Here is a 22785-nt window from a genome sequence, read left to right as displayed (position 1 = left end):
GACAAGACACTGGTATGTGGACACACAAGGCAGGTCACCCTAGAATTTACTCCCAGGAAAAAGTAGTATTATTTCCTCATTATGTGCATGCAGGTTGCTTTAAAGACTGATCTCAGCTAGAGACCCTGACTGCTCACTATAAAACAAAATAGTCACCCTGATTCAACACAAATACAACAACTTTTCTGAAAAGGAGACAGAACCAACAGCCAACAATTAGCCAGGAGTATATTGAAGAAGTTTATCATTGCTAACAAATAAGCAATCCTTGTTTATTAATGTATAAAAGACTGAACACTAGCCACTGAAGTGCGGACTAAATGAGAAAACCCATCTTTTCTCTGTGTGTAGCTTTTTTTGTAGTATTAAATAAATATATACAAGACAGGGTTGCTTCAACATAATTTTCTTATGCTGCAATAGTCACACTACAAAAGTGAGCACTTTCCAACAAGTCTGTTCTCTATGAAAAGTCATCTAATATTTCCTAGTTATATTACATGTGTTCTGTAGTGTGAAAAAAAAAATCTGTTTTGACCTTTTCATATAACGTCAATCTGTAAGGCGTCAAAATAAGGCTGGCAAGACAAAATTTTCCTCTCTATAGATTCATAAAATGAGGACTACAGGAAGCCAAAGTTTTGATTATTTTTAGTCTTTTACTCCCAGTTCCCTCTCCAAAAATCTCTCATCGAAAAACAACTATTAGCATGTATAGTTAATAGCTCAACTGCATGCTAGCGTAAGTAACAGAGGCCATACTGCTGTCAGAGAACTTCATAGCCAAAGTTATTCTCGTACTTGAGTAAAAGGAAACTGCTTTGAGCAGTAAGCCAAATGGCAAACTAAACTCAAAGCTACTCAAGACAGTCACATGCAGTAGGCCAACCTGTCATATCAGTCATCTTTGAGTGCTTGCGTATTATCCAATCTGTTTCTCCAAGTGAAACAGAGTAAGTTCCAGAGCAGCCGATTAGCACAACCAAGCTTTGTAATAAAACTGGCTTTTAAGTACATTGCTTTTAACTTGCTTTCTTAAAGTCTTGGTTTTGATTTAGAGACAACATAGATATTGAACAGAAATATGAAAGCACTTATACTTTTTGAAATATTCTGAGATTTTACTCTAACCTTTAAAGCAAAACAAACATCAGAAGTTACTTAAGCTCCTTGGACTATATATTTTTTCCTGTTACCCAGGGCTGACTGGGCAATAAAGCAACACACAAAGGTGTTCTCGGCAGGTTCTGACATGAGACCTTGCCTCAACCTTTTGGAAACAGGGAAGGCACGTTTGCTGACTGTTCCAGTCCACCTGGGACAGCCCTTAAGGGCTCCTAGGCCCATTTAGAGCTTCAGGACATCACTGACTTGTTAAAGAACTAGCACGAGCTTCCTGACCCTTAGGGGCTGCCTAACGGAGTAGCAACAGGCTATCCCAGCTGCTTTATTCCTGACCTCAGTCCCCTTGGGCACTTTCAGGAGCTCTAACAGAAGGCAGCACAGAGAGTAGGCAGTAGTGGAAGGACACTGCTGGGAAGAGGGGACTCAAGTCTGATGCTGCTCGTGTTTGAGACAAAACAGCACCCAACTTCTTCAAAGCGCTTAAAAGCCTCCTCTAGGGTGCCTGAAGACTGAGAAATACCCTGAGCAAATAAAACCAAGTATGTCATGAAGGACAAGAATCTGGACACACCTGCAATCGGGAAAACACAGACAGAAAACTGTCAGATGAAGCACTGAAGATGAGAAAACTGGAACAAGGAAAATATGTAAAATGGGATTCTTCCTCTGAATCTGAAAAATTGTTAGATATATAGGATCATATAACTCACATTCAAGAGCTTAAGGAAAATGACAGGGTAGCCATCCAAACCACTGACTGTGGCAGAGCATCTAAAACTAGGAAGACTGAAGGAATCCCACTGTTATGCTCATGTAAATATCTAGAAATTCAATTAACTATATACTCAAACAGCTAACAAGACCCCTAGCTAAGCTATCTGCCTAGCACTATATCACCAAATGAAAAAAAGCACGGCAAAGATATCCAGGTGGTTTTACACAAGCCAGCCTGTTGAGTCGATCTAAGATTATTTTTGTCCAAACAAAATTTGGTCAAGAGGCAACTCTTCTGCTGCAATTTACACAGAATGAGTACTACACAGCAATAACGTAACATAAATCTCCAAAACTGTCCAGCTGACACTTTTTGTTAGAGAAAAATCTGTAAAGTGGATTTTCTAATAGAGTTCCATAGAGATCAGTTCATGCTCAGTGCTATTGCATATCTTTATCAAAGTACTCAGACGTAAGTATTTTGTCTTGTGATTCAAGAACAGCTAGATTAGTAAGCATTAGAAAGGAGGAAAGTAAAAATAGAAAGCTCTGAAAAAGCAAATATAAGGAAGCTTCACCTCAACTGGCAGCACACATGTAAGCAACAGCAAATGGTTTGTGGCACAGATCTGAATCCCTAAATCTGCACCCCGTTTCACAGGTCCTGCTGTTGGGACAGGACACGTGAAGCAGAGCTCCTCCAGCCCATCCCTTTCTGCCCTGCACACGCAGAACAGCTGTCAGCCTACAGCCACTGCTCCATTGCCAAGGCTCACCGCCTCCACAGAAGTTGGCCCTGGGTATATGCAGTGGCTCACCACAAAGCTAGTCCAGATATCACATAAATGTCACAATTTCTGCTGATTTTGCCTCAGTTGCAAGTCAAATTCAATTCATTGCCATGCATGATTTCCAAAGAAACATTTGTTCAGCATGTGCTGCCACAATGGCAGCTCTAACTGCTTGGAAGGGACTAGGTTTAACAGCAAAAGTGCACTGCTGGAGGCTCCTAAAGGACCCAAAGCCTTATCTAGAGGGATTTAAAACAACAGAGAATGTGTCTAGGCTTATGAAGAATGATATAGGACATGAAGATTTTTCTGAATATCAGTGCCTTGTGATTATTTTGTGATTTGACTCCCTTAAATAGAATTACCTACTTGGTACAGGCTATATCCTTGGGGAAGGGTGATGGGCATAAACTAGCATGGTTCTGCTGGCAGCAGCTTCAGGGAAGCCCTCCCTAGGGATGGACTGGCCTTGTAACATCCTTGTACAGCAAGGCAAGGAACCAAAGATGAATGAGGGCAACTTGGCCACTCGTCTCCTTGCAGATCAAAGCAAAGCCAGTCACTGCCTCTGCTAATACCTGTTCCCTGGACAGCTTAGCTAGGTATTTGGTTAAGATTGTTTTTGGGGCGGGGGGAACACCACAAAACAAAAAGACACCCTTTAACCTTCCAAGCACCTTACATGTTAGGTTCTAAATCATTTCATACAATTATTTTAATAATCTTGAAATTCCATTAGTGATGAAAACCTATGGATAGCTATTCACTGTTTGTGTTAAAATTATATGAAATCTTAAAAATCAAGTAACAACCAACTTTGACAATTCAGTACTTTAAAACAAAATTCACAAAAAGCCTTCTCCCAGCTGAAGTCAATAAATGCTTTACCTAGGGCCATGAAGTCTGAGAAGAATCAAAAGTGTCCAAAATATTCAAGTCTATCACAGCAATTTTTGTGAGTGAGCAATACCCATGAAGCTGAGAGGGATACTGAGCCCTCATTTTTTGCAGCCTCACAATACCAAATTCCTCCTATAACCTATTTCAGTAGCCTGACATGATGATTATGTTCAGCAACTTAATAATAAAATAAAATATCCTGTATGAATGCATAATTTTAAAAGTCAGCACCCTAAAGATTTTCATAGCTTTACTCTCAGTGTAGAGTAACACGCAATTAAGGGGAAAAAATACTTTGGACTCCAAGACTAAAATATTCATTCTTAACTCATACAGGCTACCTTTCTGAGTATGGGAACTGAAATCCTATCATGTGGGAATTAGGAATTCAACTGCCCATTGGACATTGAAATTAGTTAGGGCAGAACACCAGTTTTTGGAAGATATCGGCAGAGCTGTACAACAGAGCTTCCACCTTTAAATAATATGAACCAGTAATAATCATTGCCTTAGCCAGTGGTCCTTGTTGCTACAAATACCACATCTGTGCTTTCCTGCTCTGAGCTTCCTTCAGGCCCTAGTTAACCTTTGCTCATAAAGTGTCATGTGTTCAGGAATGTTTAAAGGAAAAGAATATCAGAGCCAGCCATTTGTACATGGGAACCCAAACTCAGGACCTATTGAAACTGCATTTATCAGGCAGTAGACATGGTCTTAAAACTACCCGGCCAATGTTTCCAGCAGCATTTATTTCTAGTCAGTGAAAACAAAGTGTTTTTTCCCCTATTTTAGTTCATATTATTCAGTCCTTAAAATTTTGTTTGTTTTAGTCCCCATTAAGACCAGGCTTCTGTTGAGCACACATATGCCACAAGCTTCCTTCCCATTTAAGAAATGCTACAGTGTGGTGACTGTAATAATGATTAGAGTGTACATGTATTAACAGCCGAACATCCCAATAAGGAAGCTGGCCATTTTCTGATAGATGCTGCACTGACTGAAAAGTAGAGAGGCTCCAAGACTATGTTCATTGGCTAGGCAACACACAGTAGTTCATTACCTTGTCTGTATAGTGATGCAAGTTCCTAGTGCAGAGATTAAGGGTAGCATAAGTAGGAGTGCTTCGTCTTCTTTATGAGGGTAAGAAATGTGCTAGATGCATACTTGGTCTTACTTGACTCTTTACAACTCACTTGGAAATTAGGATGTGTTTAAATAATTTGTAGTTTCAGAATTTTCTGCAGGTGATTACCACAAAAAATAAGTTACACTGAAGATCTGTAATGCTCTTGGGAAACTACTACACTTCTGTACAATAGTTACAGCACTTTTAGTTTCCTTGAGCACAGCACTCTCATACTATATTGACAAATAGGAATGATGCAGTTCTTGGCAGAGATACTTAATGTTTTTGCCAAAATAATCCCTCTGATTTGCAGATTTCTTTGCTGAAGAGTCATGGCTCCTGGGTGCTGGACAAACCACTAGTTGAATAATCTGTTATAAGCGCTATTTCATTTGTGACCTGAAGTAGCCAAATGTTTCCTTTTCTTAGCTTCACAGAATTACATCATACAAAAAACCCAAAACAGCAAACAAAAAAACCTCACCCTAGAACTTTCTGCCTTTACTCCCTCCAAAGCCAAGACACTAGATTTCTGCACTGTCCTTACTCGGCCTCCCCAAAATATTCTTGCCATCAACTACACAAATTCTAAAAAAGCAGGTAGAGAATGATGAAGGGAAGAAGAGTATCTTCTTCCAGACGCTCTACACTGCCAACCCCAAGAGTAACTCATTCTATCCAAGAGTTCCACTCCTCCATGAGTAACTCATTCTGTTCCCATCGTCTGTTGTGGACTTGCTTATTCAATCCTTCCAGACACAAAATGATGAAGATGCATTAAAATAAACATCTATTCACTGGTCATTTCCACTGCCAAGAATGACTACTTTGCCTAATGCACACAGAGGTCATAGGGCAGGCTATATGTAGACTCTGTTCTCATCTGACTTATTTATAACAACTTTAATGCATTATAAGCAAGTGATTTATTAGGGCTTTTGAGATGAGTCTGGAAGTGTCTTTGCTTCCAAAGAAAGTTCAAATGTTGCCAATCATATTCTAACAACTTGAACAAATGTTTTATTCCTGCGTACAGCTGCTGTAGGCAAATTGGCATTTCCCTGGCATTCTCAGGCAACTAGGGAAGCAGCCTCTGGATTTGCTGCTGCACTGTGGGGGTGCATGTGTTCACTGCCTGACTGCTTTTGTCTAGTTCTATAAAGAACATTTAGAAATAAAACTAACTGACAGTATGTTGCCCAACAGTGACACTGTTATCCACGCTACAGAGAAGATGGGACAGAACGCCCGATTTGCTTGCATCCTGATCGCATGGGTGCGTACACACACACACACACACACACACACACACCCCTTTTAAGCCAAAAGTATGAAGGTGCTATGTAAGAAAGCTCCAGGTGTACCTCTATCTTCTAGTCAAATCAACGCATTCTCTGAGGGGATCACTAACTTTCAAAGACCTTTTCTCCACAGAATTTTAAAACACACCACTTACTTCCCTATCAGTTTTCCCCATGTGTACATCTGTCTTAAGTTTTATTAAAGTTTATCTAGTAAATATGATACCCGCTTCAATTACTAAAAATAATTTTAATAAGAAAAACCCACAAAATCATCAAGATCATGTTTCATTTTAAAATTAAACCACTGAAGTCATTTCCCTAAAGATTTAGTAATATAATAGATTTATTTTATTAGTATTTACTAAACTTATTAACTGTCTACTGAACTGTGAAGTTTGTCTGTCAAGCTATGGATAGAAGAGCTATCAATCCCTTGAGAATTTGATAATATTAAACCTAATATAGACATGGCAATTAAGTTTTAATAACTTGAGAAGATAAAGTAGAAGTTTGCCAAAATCAGCTAGTTAATTTTTGAACCCATCCCCCTCTCTATTTTACTGACAGATTAGCTGGGAAATGTCTGTTCTGTAATGACATCATAAATATTACCATACAAACCTAGATCTTACAAAGTCCATCTTAACTATTACTTGCTTGTATTCACCCACATTTTCTTGGACTTTTCTCCTACAGAGCTACTAAACTCCATATCAGAAAGTACATGCTCTGCTGACTCCTTTTTCCACTGAGAACTCAGTTCTTGAAGCCAGACAACTTTGGTCACAATTAACCATATAAATGGCCCCCAGTTGTACTGTGGAATTTGATACCTTGTCTTTCTACAAATAGCCATATCTTATTATTTCAGTGAATTCTATACTTCAGCTGCAAGAACCAAATTAGTAACAGACACCAAATTCCTTCATCCTTCAAAACTTCCTTGCAATGTGTCAGCTTTGCTGGACGCTTAAAATGGACAAAGATCTTATGTTCAGCTTTCCACTATCTACTCACCATCTTTCTTCACTCTTTTGGCCCAGTTTGGATGCTATCACTGTTATCGATAGGATCTCAGGCAGAAAAACATTACAGCATTTAGTAGGTGCCTTAGGAGTCACTTTCTGCTTCCTGAAGGTTCACAGCAGATCACAGTTGAACACAGGCTATACCTTGAGATTGAGGTACTTACCTATTCAGGGGCTGCATGAGCCTTAAGCATCTACACTACAATCATTGTTACATGAGCTAGCAGAGGACCCAAAATGGAATATTCTACAGCTGAACAGTTCTTGCCTCGGGACCAAGATCTTTGCCCTCAGGGATTCACCTAAGGTTTTTCTATACCCTGTGGCCTCGCTTTAAACATGGATATGCAGGTGCACTGAACTGAAGTCCAGATTATCTTCTAGAGGTCTCAAGGGTGATAGAGTTCCTTATTTTAATGTTTCCAATACAAAAACTAGAAGAAAAACTAAAATAACCATCTACTGAACAATTCTCTGCCTGACTGAAAAGAGGCACAGAAAATGCATGCATTGAAAAAAATACACATTAAAGAAAGGATGGACTAGATAATCGGTCTTCCACCTTTGGTTTGACAAGGCTATTTTCCATGAATTGCTTCATTTGAAATCTTTTCCATGGAGCCATTCCTCAAAGAGGTGTCAGGTGAAGTACTTTGTACCAGATCAACAATTACTTTGGCTTGGCAGAGCATGTTAAAAAATTAAAGTTACAGCGTGATTGGCTCTAAGTAAGAAAATTTCTTTAATTAGATTAATACTACAGCTTGTGAATTTCAGATTAAGGTGAGAGAGATGGCAAAGGTGCTTGTTATGAAGCACTGCATCACAGGAAAGAGTCTTCTTGAGAAAGACTTGAAGTCCAGTGCAGAAAAAAATTCTACTTCAGTCACTTCAGAACTTCTGGATATGCCCAGGTAGATATCTATTTGGCCAGGACAAGACATGCTACACACCTGTTTCCTCTCAGCTTTAACAGTACCGCTTTCATACGGCTTAGCCCATGAGCGTACACAGTAAGCCCAAATACTGGGCAACTCACTGGGTATCATTTATCTAAGGCCACTTTGTCAGGAACTGCAAACCCTTAATTCCAAAACAATGTTTGGATCTCAGACAGCACCACAAATCAGGAGCATATCAGGGGAGGAGGGAGGGGGGAAAAAAAAAAGTCAGGCTTATAGGACAGGCAAAACAAGATCTTGCAGCCATTTTAACAGTGTTGCTTCCCAAAACAAGTGTTCAGCAAGGTAAAAGAGCTGCAAATTAACCGACAATGGAATGGGAATATGGGCAAAATAACTGGACATGTTAGAAGCACTTTACATTATTCATCTCAGCCAGAGGTTACAATTAACATTTTTAGCGACCAAAAATATGAGAATTAAGAGGTGGTCCCACACATGGGGCATACATTTCATCCTTTGAACAACAGCTGCACAAGTACGTAGTGTCAGCAGCACCATAAAGAGAGAGCAGGGTTTGAGCAATTTTTGTTTGTTTTTTTTAAATAATACAGGGTGATGTCTGAAGTCCTCCTCACTTCAACAGTATTATTCCAGAGTAAACAGCAGCAGGATGCAGTCCAGTTTCTTTTAATTCCTGAGGAGTTGCCATCTACGGTGTTTAAAGGCTATTGAAACTGAACTTACAGTTGACAATTATGTTCTCAAATATTAGAAGGTTGTAACAAACTGACATGAGCCTCAGAAGAAAAAGTCATGTTCGTGGGCCCTCAGGCTTCTAGGATTATATACGATGGCAAAGACAATAGACTAATCATTATACACTCCATTTGTTCTTCATACTTATCAGTGGCTCAACATTATGGCATATAGCCAACCGTTCTATATGTACTAGTATATCTACAGCTTGCAACAGCACTACCTTCAAAGAACCAATTTATCTGTTTTATGTTACGCCCCTATTATGCTTCCACTGAAGTCAACAGCAGAACAGTTATCCATAGAATTCTCTTAAAGTAACTGCACAAGCTGTTAGATTTTTTTTCCCCCCAAATCAACTAGCAGCAAGTCAAAAAGAGAAAGTTGTCTCAACTGTGCAATATGTTGTACTTACACATGATCAAGTTGTGGGACATTTGGTTTTCTTTAATGAGTACCTCATAGAAAGACATTAAAAATAGAGTTCTCCCAGTGACACTCACACAGCACGTTCATGACAGGTTAGTAGCACACTCTTCGACAGAGTACACGCTGGCACTCTACTCTTCCATAAAAAGACATTGGTGCAACATGATTATACCACATGCTTTTTCTTGAAAGGCTCAGGCAGGTTTACAAAAAAGTAAATTTTAACCCTGCTTGCTAGTATCTAACTGGGTCAAATAAACAGAATATTTTACGTTGCTTATTTGGAAAAACAGTGATGCATTAATTGCAATTCAACTTCTCTACCCTACCACTTTCTAAATACAGAATTTAGCAAAACTGGGCCTCTAACATCGCTCCCTCTGTTAGATGACAGAGTTAAGCATGTGAAAACTCAGAAACATTAAAGCTGGGTATCTTCACTAAGTAAGTGCAGGTGAATTAGTTCTATTGCTTTAGGCTGGCCTGACACCAAGAAAGGAAAACTGCTCATGTAAAGGGGACAAAAAGAAAGAAAGAAAACACCACACACACAAAGCTGTGTCACTTGGATCCAGGATTAAGTTTGGAAAAACCTGTATGAACAAGGCATCCCTCCCCTCCAGTGAAAACAGAAGATCAAATATGAAAATAAATATCATGATAGAACAAGAGTATTTAGTTCTCTTCCTTCAAAAAGAAAGAAATCTGGATTGTTTCTATAGATGTGCAATATTACCTGTCAGCCAACAGGTTCAGCACCCATAACTCCTATATTTGCCTACAAACAAACAACATGCATTCTCCTGATCATGGTTCCCTAAAAACATTATCAAGCTTAAATATAAGGGTGGGGGGAAGCATTTCATAGTAGTTTCTCATTTAATAAAATGCTGTTTTAATTTATTATTGCACTTATTCAATTATTATGCATTCTTGAGTTTCCCCAGCCTCTTGTGCCTGTTAGAAGAAAAAACCAAGTATGTTGCAGAAAAACCTATCCTCAGAGCAAATAGATACTTCTTTCACTGTGCAGCTGAAGCTCTTATATTTTTTATTATATAACACAAAACAGATCTGTATAGCACTCAGGAATCATGTGCTGAGGGATACACCTTCAGCTATGTAAAGATTATGAATGATTCCAAGGGAAGAAGTGCTTGTTCTCAGCTATTTTATTCTAGTATATAACATTTCTTATGAAAAGGGCAGTAAATTTTAGATGGATTTCAGCAAATACATTCTTCCTTTCCATTTTTTACGTAATATGAACTATTCTGTCCTATAGCACAGCAAAGACATCAGCAGGATGAGTCCCCACAAATAAAGTGCCTGCAGCCTAAAGCTGAAATATCTTTTCTGGGTCTTCTCAAATGTGATCACTGTTAGAGCTGAAAAAATGAAGGGAAAGATGACTTAGAAATGCAGAAATGACAACTGCAGAAGGACTTAGATGCAAAAAAAGTGAAATCTTTGAGCAATAAGAATTGTAGTAGGATAGAGGAATGTATTCTTCCCCTAGCTTTCCCAGTTAGCCTCCTTCGCAAGTTCCCACTATTACACACCATAGCTGATTGCAATTAGCCACAAGGTACTAGACAAGCTCTCCCTCAAGGAGAGCTGCAGACTTGCCAAAACTGAGCGAGTCCACAGATAGTTATCTCAATTTTTCAGAGTACTAACTTCCTCTGAATGCATTTGGGCAGACTATAGCAAAGGAGGAAAAAGTCCCCATTTTCCTGTCTTGTGCAACACACATCATGATCTTCAGCATGATTCCGGGCACTAGCAAAGCAATTTGTCATATAAGCAGCTGAATTCTGTAGTTCTGAAAAAGCAGTTGACTAGGATTTAAAAGGAAAAACAGGAGTGCACAAACTAGCACTCATGCATACCACAGATGGAAGCATTTTCTGAGAGTCAGCTGTATAGCAGACTGGCCTCTAGGCAAACTGACCTGAATCACAGACAACAGTTCAGATATAAGCCTAGCTTCATAAATACAAGATGGTTGTACAGAACTGAATTTCTAGCTGCAGATGTCTCATTCTGGGCATCTAAACAAAAAAAAATCCCACCTTTCCTTACTTTGACTGTTCTACGTATGATTTCGTTTCCCCCAGGACCAATTGACAGATATATTACAAAGCATTAGCATTACAGAATTTGTTCTTGTCTTCCTTGCTCTTATGCAGATGCTTTACTGCCATGCATTTTTAGTGGGGCTAGAGTACAGCTAAAACCAACACTTTGGAGCTCCCAGTATTGTACAATTCTCTTTTTAGTTTGAAGATCCGAGAACAACTTCACACCCACTCCTTGTAACTAATCAGCATGGCATCACTAACAGGGCACAAACATCCTTTCTTTCAACAGCAGAACTATCAAGATCTAAAAATCCAATGCCCTCAGATTTTCTCAGAGCTTCACAGGCACTGTCTCCTGTAGTTGTGCTCAAGAATTCAAAGTACATATTCATATAAAACAGTTCAAGCATTATTATTGTGTGTGCTAAAAAAAATCCTGTAGTGATGCTAATATCTTCCTTCTGGAAACCATAAAGCCACACAGATCTTCCAGTCCTGATGATAAATAAAGTACAGGATACACTATTGGAACCATACACTTGGCTTGAAAACAGACATAACTGATAAACATTTTGATTCTAAATAGGTGTACTCTTCAGGTTTTCCTCCTTTTCATAGAGTCTTAGTTTTCCCAGTAGTTATTAGAAAAGGTTTTAGGCAGTAATCCGGTAACATCTGCTTATTCCCAGCACATGACTAAATCCAAAGACCAGATCAGAGCTCTACTTCTAAGAGGATCCAGAGTAATTTAGAGGTATGATTCCCCGACAATGTTCAAATTCATCAGTAGTTAAATACAATGAAAAATGGTGTCTGTTAAAGTGATCTACTTCATAGATTCACTCTGTTCAGAAATTTGGGGAGGAAGTGTGCCAGTGAGAAGGAAGGTCATGAAAGCCATTGGATAAACCTGATAACATCCTCATGCTTATGAGACTTTCATTATAGGCCGTAGAATTTTCATAGCCAAGTTATCCTACAGAGGAAGCTACCAATGAAATAACCAAGTTTTCCAGCACCTCACTCTTCACTGCTAAAACACAAGACGCAAGTGCATGTAAAGCTTCCCCGCAGATACTAAGACCCATTTTGGGAAGTCAGACACTGACTGTGGACACTACATTATGTAGTTGCTCGTTCTTGTTTTTTGGAAATACCACAGAATACCATGGCAGCACAAATGGATTATCCCTACTCACATTCAGTAGCTTATCTAAACAGTGACACATACAGAAAAGATAACTGATCAAGCAGAAAAAGTGAAGGAGGGCAGCTTCTGCTTTTATTCTTATTCTTTCTTTAGACAGAAAACTTGTAATGCCAGTGTCTATTGCCAGTAATCTTATACAGGAGTATAGCTGGCTATTTACACACCTCTACAGGAACAGACGATGCTGACTGTGTCAGAGTCCAGTCTCCTTCTGTTATATGCAACATCCTTTTTTAGTAAGCTGATCAAGCACTACCTGCATGTTTCAACAGATATATGTTACAGTGCTGAAGTCTGCAGTGAAATATTAGCAAGCCATCAAAAACCCCTCTTATTCATCCGGATACAAAAGGCTGAGAGCAGAATACAAACAGATGCACTGTTTAGTACATTTTATTCTAACACATATTCCTAGTTGTAAAAGAAAGCACGCAGCCTTTAAAAGTCATTTGTGCACATCTGTTTGACATGAAGAACTCAATGGTTTCAAATGGATTTTTGCAAGACTACAATTTGATAATGGCCATCAAAACCCAAAAGTACTAATGAGTCTCCCAGATAAAAAGCTTCCTTCCTCATACACAGATCTTCACAGCAGAATGATAAGTCCGGATAAGCTAGCCCAGCTTTTAACTATCAAGCAGAATCCATGCTACATCCAAAGTAGCTCTTCAAATGGGGAGAGCTTAATAACACTTGCATACCATTTCCCAATCCAGATAAGGTCAAAGCCTGTGTATTCCCAACATAGACATGCAGTTATCACTGCAGTCACTCTTTTGATGTGGTACTACTGTTCTACACAACTTCCTCCTTATCCCCTACTGCTTTTTCCTTCATTATATATGTACTAAGCAGTCCCTGTTCCATCTTACCGCATAGATTAGGATCAAATTTCAACACAGAGTTTTGGGATTTTCCTCAGCAGCAGAGACATCCCCCAAAACTTCTCTGCCTTTCTTGCTCACCTTGGAATAAGCTGTGTTTATTACAAGTCTTGACTTTCTACTGAAATGTGGAGAAATTTAAATCTGCTGTCCTATTTCACACAAAATCATTTGATTGATTTTTTGGTTTGGTTTTATCTTCAAAGACATTGACATGTTTTTTGAGAAAGCTATCCACACACTAGAGAATTGAATTATTTACATAAAAAACAATGTCACAACATGGGTTATTTTGCCCATTCACTTGGGTATGAATGATAAACAAAAGCCTCAACTACTGTAAGAAATATCTGAACTAATACATCGACTTTACGTGAGTGGTTAAGCCTCATTTTTAACTAGTAGAACTTGTGATCACAATATTCATTAAATAAGTTATAGACATTTGCCTAATTTTAACTGGATCCACCAGCCTCAACTCATCTTCAAAAGAGATTTAATTGCCACAATTTCTACAGTGTTCTCAACTGTCAGTGCAGTATAGATAAAGTAGCCTTTATCTTTAGTACAGGTCAAAATAGTAGTATCTGCTAAAAAATAACTGCATCTGTGATCTTCAGCCACCCAGCCCTGAAGCAAAGTCCCTGGTATTGGGCTTTCCCTGTCCCAGGGTACCTTCTTTGCTTCCCATCCTCCCTTTCCACTCACAATTGTGGATTAATGAATAACCTCCTGAGGACATGAGTAAACTGCAAGTATTACTTTTCTCTGCCTTTCTTGCAATTTCTCACAAAGTATTTCCAGATACTGCTCTTTTCTACCTTCCTGTGCTTACCAGAGATAACAGATATGAAGCAGCATAAAACAGGTCTCCATTTACAGAGGGAAGATGTTAATCATCCAATAAAAAAAAAATGCATGTGCACTAAAGGAAAAATTAGCAGCTAAAAATTACACCAAGGTAGTAATACTCTCCACAAACATCTAGCTATAAGCAGGTGCTCCGAGCAGTTCCACTGATGTGCTCATTTAGTTATTTAGATCTTCATAATCACTAATAAAACACTAGTTGGGAGCTGCACATGTATTCTGTAGGACACTTCACCTAAGTAGCCTCGTTTACATTAAAAGAACTATTTTACAGCAAAAGACTACCCACAGTTTCAGAACTGGATCCCTCCAGTTTTGCCCTTTCATCACCATTATATACAAACTCAGTGCAAGATCCAATTGATACAGTTTCAAGCTCTCACTTCTACAGCATCGAAGGGGGAAAAAAGAAACATTTCTCAGCTATAATATCCAGTACTTTTATCTCAGGCTTCCCAGGGCCTCTCCTTGGGTCATCTGGTATCACTCCTTTAGCTTTCCCTCCCACTGCTCTCACACAAGTCAACATCAACGACATCAACAGAAGAAGTTTGTTCAGGTTAAGAGCAGCACAGTAAGACTTCGTGTTTCCAATTTAATTAAACAGAATCCAAGAATTACACTCAAAGTAAATCCAGTTCCTGAAATATTTTCACACAAAACAAGCTTTATTAAGAGAAGGAAAGAAAAACTGAGTGAGCATGTGTGTGCATGTAGTTAAGTCTATAAGGGATAAACATTTGCAGATTATTATGCTAAATTTCTGGAGTTCAGTTGAATCAAGCTAGGGATTACTGTTTTCTATTCCCAGTAGTTTTCTGAAGAGAACAGAAATGATTGATTTTTCCCTCAACGGCATGATGTAGAAAAAAAAAATATAGCTCTCAAAAACAAGCCAAGACAGTTGTTCGATCACATCTCACCTGCTGCTGCATGCCAAGGAGCAGAAGGGGAAAAAAGTCACACCAAGGGGGAAGGGTATCAATATTTAAAGGCTCTAAGCTCAACTTGGACCTTGTAAGAATTCATTTTTAGCTTTAATGAATTTCAGAGGTGGAATGCATTAAATATAGTACTATAGAATTTTAGCAGAAGAATCTCATATTGATACATTTTAGGCTAAGTTGGGAAACAGAATCATTTCTGCTACAGATGTAACCTACAAAGTAAATATTACTATGGAGACCTCCCCATTAAAAGTTAGCAAAAAACACAAACTTTAAAAGAACCAGAGGTAATTATTACAAAACACATATAAAAGTTTGTTACATTTATTTAGATTTATGGAAAGTTTTATTCTATACTAACCAAGTTGGTGATAAGTACTTGACCATGAGAAAAACCATAAAATTACTTTGGTTTAAAAACCAAGATAACAGTGTAAGAGAAAGCATGTTTGATATACCAGTTCAGAAGCTCCATAAGTTTGCTCTCCTGTTCTGGAAAAGCAGCTTATTATCTGAGCTAAAGCATCACAGTCACCTTCAGTATTACGCATGTCTTCATGGCCTACCATGTAATCACCAATTTTCCTCATTTAGAAGACCAGCAGCTATGTATCAATGTTTTCTGGGAGTTGTCTGACAAGCCATGATTCTCTGGGAGGGTTTTTTGGGCGTTGGGTTCTCCTGCCTTCCCAAGAGCCTCATTAGTCTCCATGTTTACTAAAAGACTTCTGATAGTGTCTCAATTTATGGCTAGATTTTTGAATATCTACCAGATTATATTTGATGAGAAGGCAACAAAAGAAGATTAGAACATGTAGCACTCATTTTTCACAAAGCAATTTTATATAGTGTCTAGCTAGAACTAGAGTAAATTTTAAGATTACCTACTGTTTTATCTACAGCTTTTGCTAAAACCTATCCACTTACTAGTGTCTCGTAAAGTACTCTGCATTCCTCAACATACATCAACTGTGCTTATGTTTTATGGGCTAGTTCAAGTATAAGATTTGTACTTAATGCCGAAACGTTCCAAGAATATTGATGTGTGGTATATCTGAAGTAAGTTATCAACTTTGCACAGGGGATGTTGTTTAACAACTATCACTTTCCAAGGCAGTCATGACCCCTTTCTTAGAACTTCAGCCAAAGACATGTACAGCTGAGATTAAGTTTGTCATCTCCAACTCTGATTTATGTAAAGTTACAGGACCAGAAAAGAGAGGTTAACAACTTTTTGTAATTACCAACTTTAGGTGATGTTATTTCAAAGTAGTAAGGCTACACAAAGGAAAAGCAGCAAAACTAAAGACCCCAATCTTTTATGCTTTTTAGAGCTGCTGTAGTGTCAGCTCACATATTTTTGGCTCATGAAAGGGAAACCAGAAGGAATCAGCTAAAATTAGAAGGTGAGGAAGATATATTGCTATGCACAGATGGAACCCCTTTATCGTTTCTTCCCTCTCCCCATTCTCCCCCACCATATTATCATGTGCACCAGACACCACGTAACATGAATTTGCCAAGGTAAATCTTTAGCACAGAGTTCTGCAAAGTATCTTGAGCACTTTGCAAGAGTGGATCCTTAAGCAAGTGTACTCTGACACTAGCAATCAAGCTTCAAAAGTCATATCATCTCACATGTTGAAGCCCAACTCAGGATTTAAGGTACTCTACTCAACACAAGCTGTAAGCGACACTACAATGTCAAATTAAAACCAAAAAGCTAAGAGCAGCTGCTGTGCCCTCAGTATGCCACACAACTCCTCACTCAGCTACATAATGGGAGGCAGTGGCTGGGAAGCAAGGGTCAGAGTGGTTTCCCTTTTTTATCTGGGGATTTTAGAATAGCCCTGCTTGAGAGCTGATGGCAAGTTTCTTACATATGCTGGCAGACATCAGGCAAAACAAGAAAAGGGAAGGGAGAGGCTTCATTCCACATTAATCCACATTTGATTAAGATATCTTTTTCTCCTTTATGCTCCAGGTGACTTATGTGATCAGAGGCATACAAAACACCTCATATTACTGATGAGCTAATCCCTGATCTCTCATACTTCATAGGTGTGACAAACTGTTCATATTTGAAGAACAGATCCATTTTAACGGACAATATTCTGTAGAGTCAGGTAATCTCCCATCCCTGCTCACTCTTTGAAGACCAACACAGAGCCCTCAATTTTTTCTTTTAAAAAGAGACCTGATATGCCCATCTACTCAACCATCTGTTCAGTATTTTCCTGAACTGAGATAGCAGGAGACCCCAGTAAAATTTTCATGTATTTTACATGTGAGCAAGGACACTCACACTGTCATGAAATTTGTCTGTCAATATACACTGATTAGTGTGGGTTCATAACAGAGACGACTTGTTATATAAATCTGCCAACACTTCCACATAGGTTTTTGCCACAACTTTAGGAGGACAGATCCTTATTAAAAAGTTTATAAAAAATAAGTTATGATTTATCAGTAATACATTATCTTAAACCATATCATGAAGTCTAATATGACTTTAAATCCTTTTAGACCCCTCAATCCATTAAGCTTCCTAGTGTATTGCCTTGTTTGCCTTTTTCTTTTCCTCCCCCTCCCTCTTTTTAATCAGTACCCATTTTCTCCTTTCTAATACAGCTGCTTACAATGTCTTGTTTCTCTTTGCAACTAAAGCCAAGTTAAGACCCATGAGATGAGCTTTTAATTTTGGTGTATCACTACAGAAGTAGTATAAGGTTCTGTTTTCAGTTTTCCAGAGGTGTCTACACACTTCAATCCCAAAACAACTGGAGCACTATACTTAGCTTAATTTATGAAAGTGTTTCTCATATTTAATTGCTTGTCCTATTATTCCTCAGTGATTCTAGTCCCTAGCTCCTAAATACTTTTACAGCAGAGATAGCTATTTGTTCCTGTCCCTCCCTTCCCCTGCCACCTGAAAACACTGTTAAATCCTTGAAACTGGCCACTGGATTCAAAAGCCAGCAAGTGAGTCGCTCCTTCCCCTCTTCCCTTTTCACACCCTCCCTCTGATGGAGGGAGGAGTCTTTAGTCCGTTCTACCTTATTTAATGTATTCCTTTCCACAGGAGTCCTGACTACCACTCCAAGTGAAGCTTTGGCACTCTACACTATTTGTCAAAGCGGCATGTGGGAGGGAAGAAGAGGAGAGGTGTTTTTCCGCAATATTTCCTTTCAGTTCTGTTCCCCTGTTGCACTACATGATCTTCCCTTCCCTTTTTTATGTTAGAGCTAGAGTAGTGCTCTGCTTTAGGCAGCTTTAGTGCCTCCTCTATCTCTCAGAGTTGGAAATAGGAATAATGAAGTAGCTCCTCATACCCTTCAGTACGTTTTTCTGCCCCCCATTATTGAAGCTCCATCAAGTTTCTGAGCATGCACAGTCTGATGTTCTCTCCCCACTTGCTTGCCCTTTGGTATGCTCTCTTTTAGGTCTAGTCCTTGGCCTTTCTTTACAGAAGCATTCCTCACTGCCTGTACCAGATGGCCTGTATTTCTGGACTCTTTCACCATCTCCGTTTCCTCAGAGACTTCCTGCCATGCTACTCTTACTGATATCAAGATAAATATAAAACAATAGTCCTCTCTCAGTCTGAGTTTTGCCTTTATTGATCTAAAGAAAACAAGAATTCAGCTTCTCAAACAAGACTTGGCACAAGTCTGAGAATGTTTATTCTTTACGTCTTTCCACAGTAATGTGAAAATGGATTTTTTTTTTTTTTTTAAGGAATAGTTTTCTATTGAAGAGAGTACAACCTTCCTATCATACCTCCTGGCTGAATTTTGTGGGAAAAAGATGGTGAATACGTAAAAACCTCAAAGTGCATATGCTACCAAGTAAGTCTCAACTACTATAAAGTGGGAGATTCCCTCTGCACTTTCTTGGAGTACACTAGCCCTTATCTTTCTGTATGTTCCTATACTCTGCATTTCCCTAGCTCTTATTTTTTTCCAGTCAGGTTTCCCCTTTGGCAGCCATTTTTGCTTCTGCAGATCCATGATAAAAATAAGAGGAAGGACAGATTCAGTTTTCCTATTACAATTAAGTTTAGTATTTAGAGAAAATATTAATGGGGAGCTACAGGAGGGGAGGAGGGAAAGGGGGGAAGGGGGAAATCAACTGGTGTCCCAAGGCAGGCAGCCGACTCTGAAAGAGGATCTCCAGAAGGGAGCAGGGAGGCTGCCAGCTCTGCTGCTCCCTAACCTGCTTACCTACCCTGCCATTTGCAGGCAGACCAAGGTTTTAATGAGTTCCTGCTAACGCAGTATTTTTAATATCAGCTAAGACCTACTAAGTCAAAAGTGGCCACACACCTCCAGTTTCTCATGTTTCAAGACAAGAATCAAAAGACTCCTGTTTCAGTGCAAAGTGCTTACTGCAAACTGGAACTAGTTACAGGATAGAGAAGTCTTCCTAGAAGTGCCATACAGCTGCTCCGTAGCATTGATAGCTTGACCTTGACCCTCAAAGCACACGAAAGAAAGGATCCTGAATACCATAAAGAGTATTTAACGGAACATACTGAAAAATAGCAAGATACAAGTTGAAAGACTATGACAATGCATTTGGCTATTGCATCCTGTACTCTCACACTTCCAAGAAATGTGAGCTTGTACTGTGCACTTTAACAGGATAGTCCTGAAGCTGCAAAAGCAAGAACAGCAGTAATGTCTGGAAGTGCTGAAGTCTCTTGATGACGTATACTTTATTTAAAAAGCAGATGTCTAACAGGACTCCAAGAAAGTTAGTTTTATCCATGCTTTCAACAAGAACCTCCATTTTTCTAAGGCAATGGAAAATCTATCACATTTTAAAAATAAAACACAAGCTTTTTCACAATAAAAAAATTGTTTTTAAATCCTACAATATTTTTTGTAAGTGCATTCCCTTTGAACAGCTACGTGTTTGCCAACAAAACAGGAGGGCAATCACACCAATCAACTAGAGCTGATTCTACACACAGGCCATAAGAAGCCAGAAAAACATGGCCAGATCTCCATTCTCTCTCCTCCCTCCTTCAACAGCAAAAGCAGCCTGGCCCTGGCCTAAGTCCACCCTTCCATCCTGGGAAAAGCATATTCATTCACATTTATACTGAAAAATCCTTAAGCCACATTACCTATACCACTGTTTGATATTTAAGGGAAAATTCCCACCATTGAAGCACTTGCAGTTAAGGTGTACATCATAAGACACATTCATTATTCAGCCCGTTCAATTGCCTGCTCTCAATTAAGTGGAACCACAATTCAGAAATGGGTGCTGAAGCTCTTATGCACTACTCAGCAGCTTCTGTCTTGTATTTACTGCAGCTAGAGTAGCCAAAAATCTCTATCTGCCACTACACCACTGCATTCAAAATCAGAAGTAATGAAAAAAAGTCAAGTTAACATGGCTTGAAGACTACCTCGTCCAACCTCCAGAAGTTTCTAAATACTATGTATTGTTAGCTCCATTTTCATCCTCTGACCTAGCAAGAACCTGTTCTGTGCCATCTTCAGTTTTTACTCTCTCCTTTAGGCATAGGAAATCCTTACTTAAGTCTTCTACTATTTCTGAAAAGGCATGATGAGTCACATTGTCCATCTCTGCAAATTTAGAAGGACTGCTTTAAATTCAGATTTAAATAAGAGTTATTTCCAGAGGCAAATAAATCAATAAAATCTTTCTAGTGTGTGCTATTCACAAAACTTCAAAACGGTTAAGAAATTGAAAGAAGAAAAAAGGTGTGGGGGAGGTAAGGGGGACAAATAGAATCATCGTCATTCTTGTGGGTTGCGTTTCCAGTACTTTAGGAAAAGCCAATCCAAGCTTTTTACTCCTATAATAGTAGTCCACTAACCTTGTTACGCAAGGGAGCAAATACCATCAACTCAGTTCACTTCCCATTGAGGTTGTACATCATTTTCCAGGCTTAGAAGTCCAGTCAGCCAAGTGTAGCAGAAAGCTTATTGAGATCACCATATTTTAATCCCATGAAAAAGAAACAATGCCCTTAAAAACAGCCATACAGAAGTGGAAAAGGTGGGAGAATATCATCTAAGGACTTGGGAGTGTTTCAGCAAAGCATTCAGATATTTACTTGAAACATAAGAAAATTTATATCCTCCAATCTAGTTGCATTTAAGGCAGTAGCCATGAGGAAAAAACAAATGATTTCCCTATTCTGCCTGAAGGATCCAAACATAAGTCCCTAACTACACAGAAACACAAAAGACTGTTAGCTTCCAAGGCAGAAGTAACCCCGTGGTCTTTGTTGCTAGAATGCAGCAATGAGACAACTCCTCTCAGGGCACATTATGCTGTGTGGAAACCAACAACACAGCCTTTCCGCCTCTGCAGTCAGATCTTCTCCCCTCTGACTCTCTAGGAACTGCCACAACCCAGTGGACTGGAACGCCAGGCCAAGAGATGCCAGAACCACATACAAAGCACTTGCGAATCTGAGCCAAAAACGCTGTCAAGGCGTTAACCAAGTCACATAGAAGTGATTGGAAAGCCACAGCTTACCAGCTGACCACTCCCCCACAATAGTATCCCTGTTCTACCAGATTTTCAGCTATTCAGTAACCCCTCTAGTACTAAGACACAGGCTCTGCCTCTCCCATCAAGCAGGATGAATTGTCAATTCTAAAAGCAAGTACCAGGTGCTGTCTATTATAGTTCTTTTCCTCTATCCTAGAAAGGCCTCTAATGGCAATCAGATGTTTAAGTGATATTAAGGGCTGATACTGATGCTGAAACAGGAACATTGAAGAAGTACATGCATCTTCCCAGCATAAGACAATGCAGGATTTTCCTAGGTTATTTTTGCACATACCTGAGGAAAATGGCTATCATTGACAGATCATTTTTGATACAATTTTTAGATCTTAAAAGCTACATACAAACGAGTTTCACAATACACTTTACTTAGGCAAAAGTTCTATCTTCAGTGTTGCAAGAAACAGCTTCAGCAAGACTCACTTCAAAACAGAAGTACTGTTTTAGCTTGTTTTTCCCCTTTTAAGAGATGCTATTCCTATACATAAAATACAAATTCTAACCATATTCCTGATGGTACGTTGCAGGTTTCGCTAGTTTGCAGCAAATTCCAACTCATAGACATACTTAGTTCCTTGTTCTGATACTTTAGTTTTAGTTTTGTAATCGGAGACAACAGAAATACATTTTGCACAATCTACCACTGTTTAGCTTGCCTGAAACGTGATGAACAAGGAGTTCCTAAAACAAATTGTTTAGCTTGCTACCCCCTCAAGCAAAATGAGAGAAACAAAATCAGAAAGCTCAAGAGGTTTTGCTTTTGTCAGCAACACTCCCTTCTGCCAAGGATTACACCAGAATTTGTTCAGTTACTTACATCTAAAGAATCTTCGTTGACCAGGATGAGAGACATGCTCTGTGAAATGAGTCTGCAAGAGTATCCTGTAAGAGAAAAAGAAGGATTTATTTTTTAAAAAAAGTATTACGCTTGAGCTAAACCTGAAAAGGGGCACCTCTAGATCAGATTAGGATATACATTTTGAGCAATTACTCCCATCAGGCAGGCTGCTGGAAGTGTTGGTGTGTAGGACACATTCCAACTTGACATGTTTACTAGCAGAGGCTGTATTTTCATCTGCAATTCCAAATATGTGGCTTTTTAAAAATTTCAGCTGAAGAAAACCAGTATTAACTAGATATAATAAATATGGGGT

The 22785-nt window shown here is 38.9% G+C and overlaps 1 protein-coding gene across 1 annotated transcript in view; it reads right to left on the bottom strand.

Annotated features, from left to right (window-relative positions):
* The window catches only part of ATP8A2 (ATPase phospholipid transporting 8A2), a 336147-nt gene that overhangs the window by 210936 nt on the left and 102426 nt on the right, over window positions 1-22785 (bottom strand). Inside the window, exon 24 of the mRNA XM_064504996.1 lies at window positions 22449-22513. Coding sequence (XP_064361066.1) covers window positions 22449-22513 — 65 coding nt within the window. The remainder of the gene's footprint in view (window positions 1-22448; window positions 22514-22785) is intronic.

The sequence above is a fragment of the Dromaius novaehollandiae genome, chromosome 1 (assembly GCF_036370855.1).
Source record: "Dromaius novaehollandiae isolate bDroNov1 chromosome 1, bDroNov1.hap1, whole genome shotgun sequence".
NCBI lineage: Eukaryota > Metazoa > Chordata > Aves > Casuariiformes > Dromaiidae > Dromaius > Dromaius novaehollandiae.
This window is presented reverse-complemented; position numbering and strand designations above follow the sequence as displayed.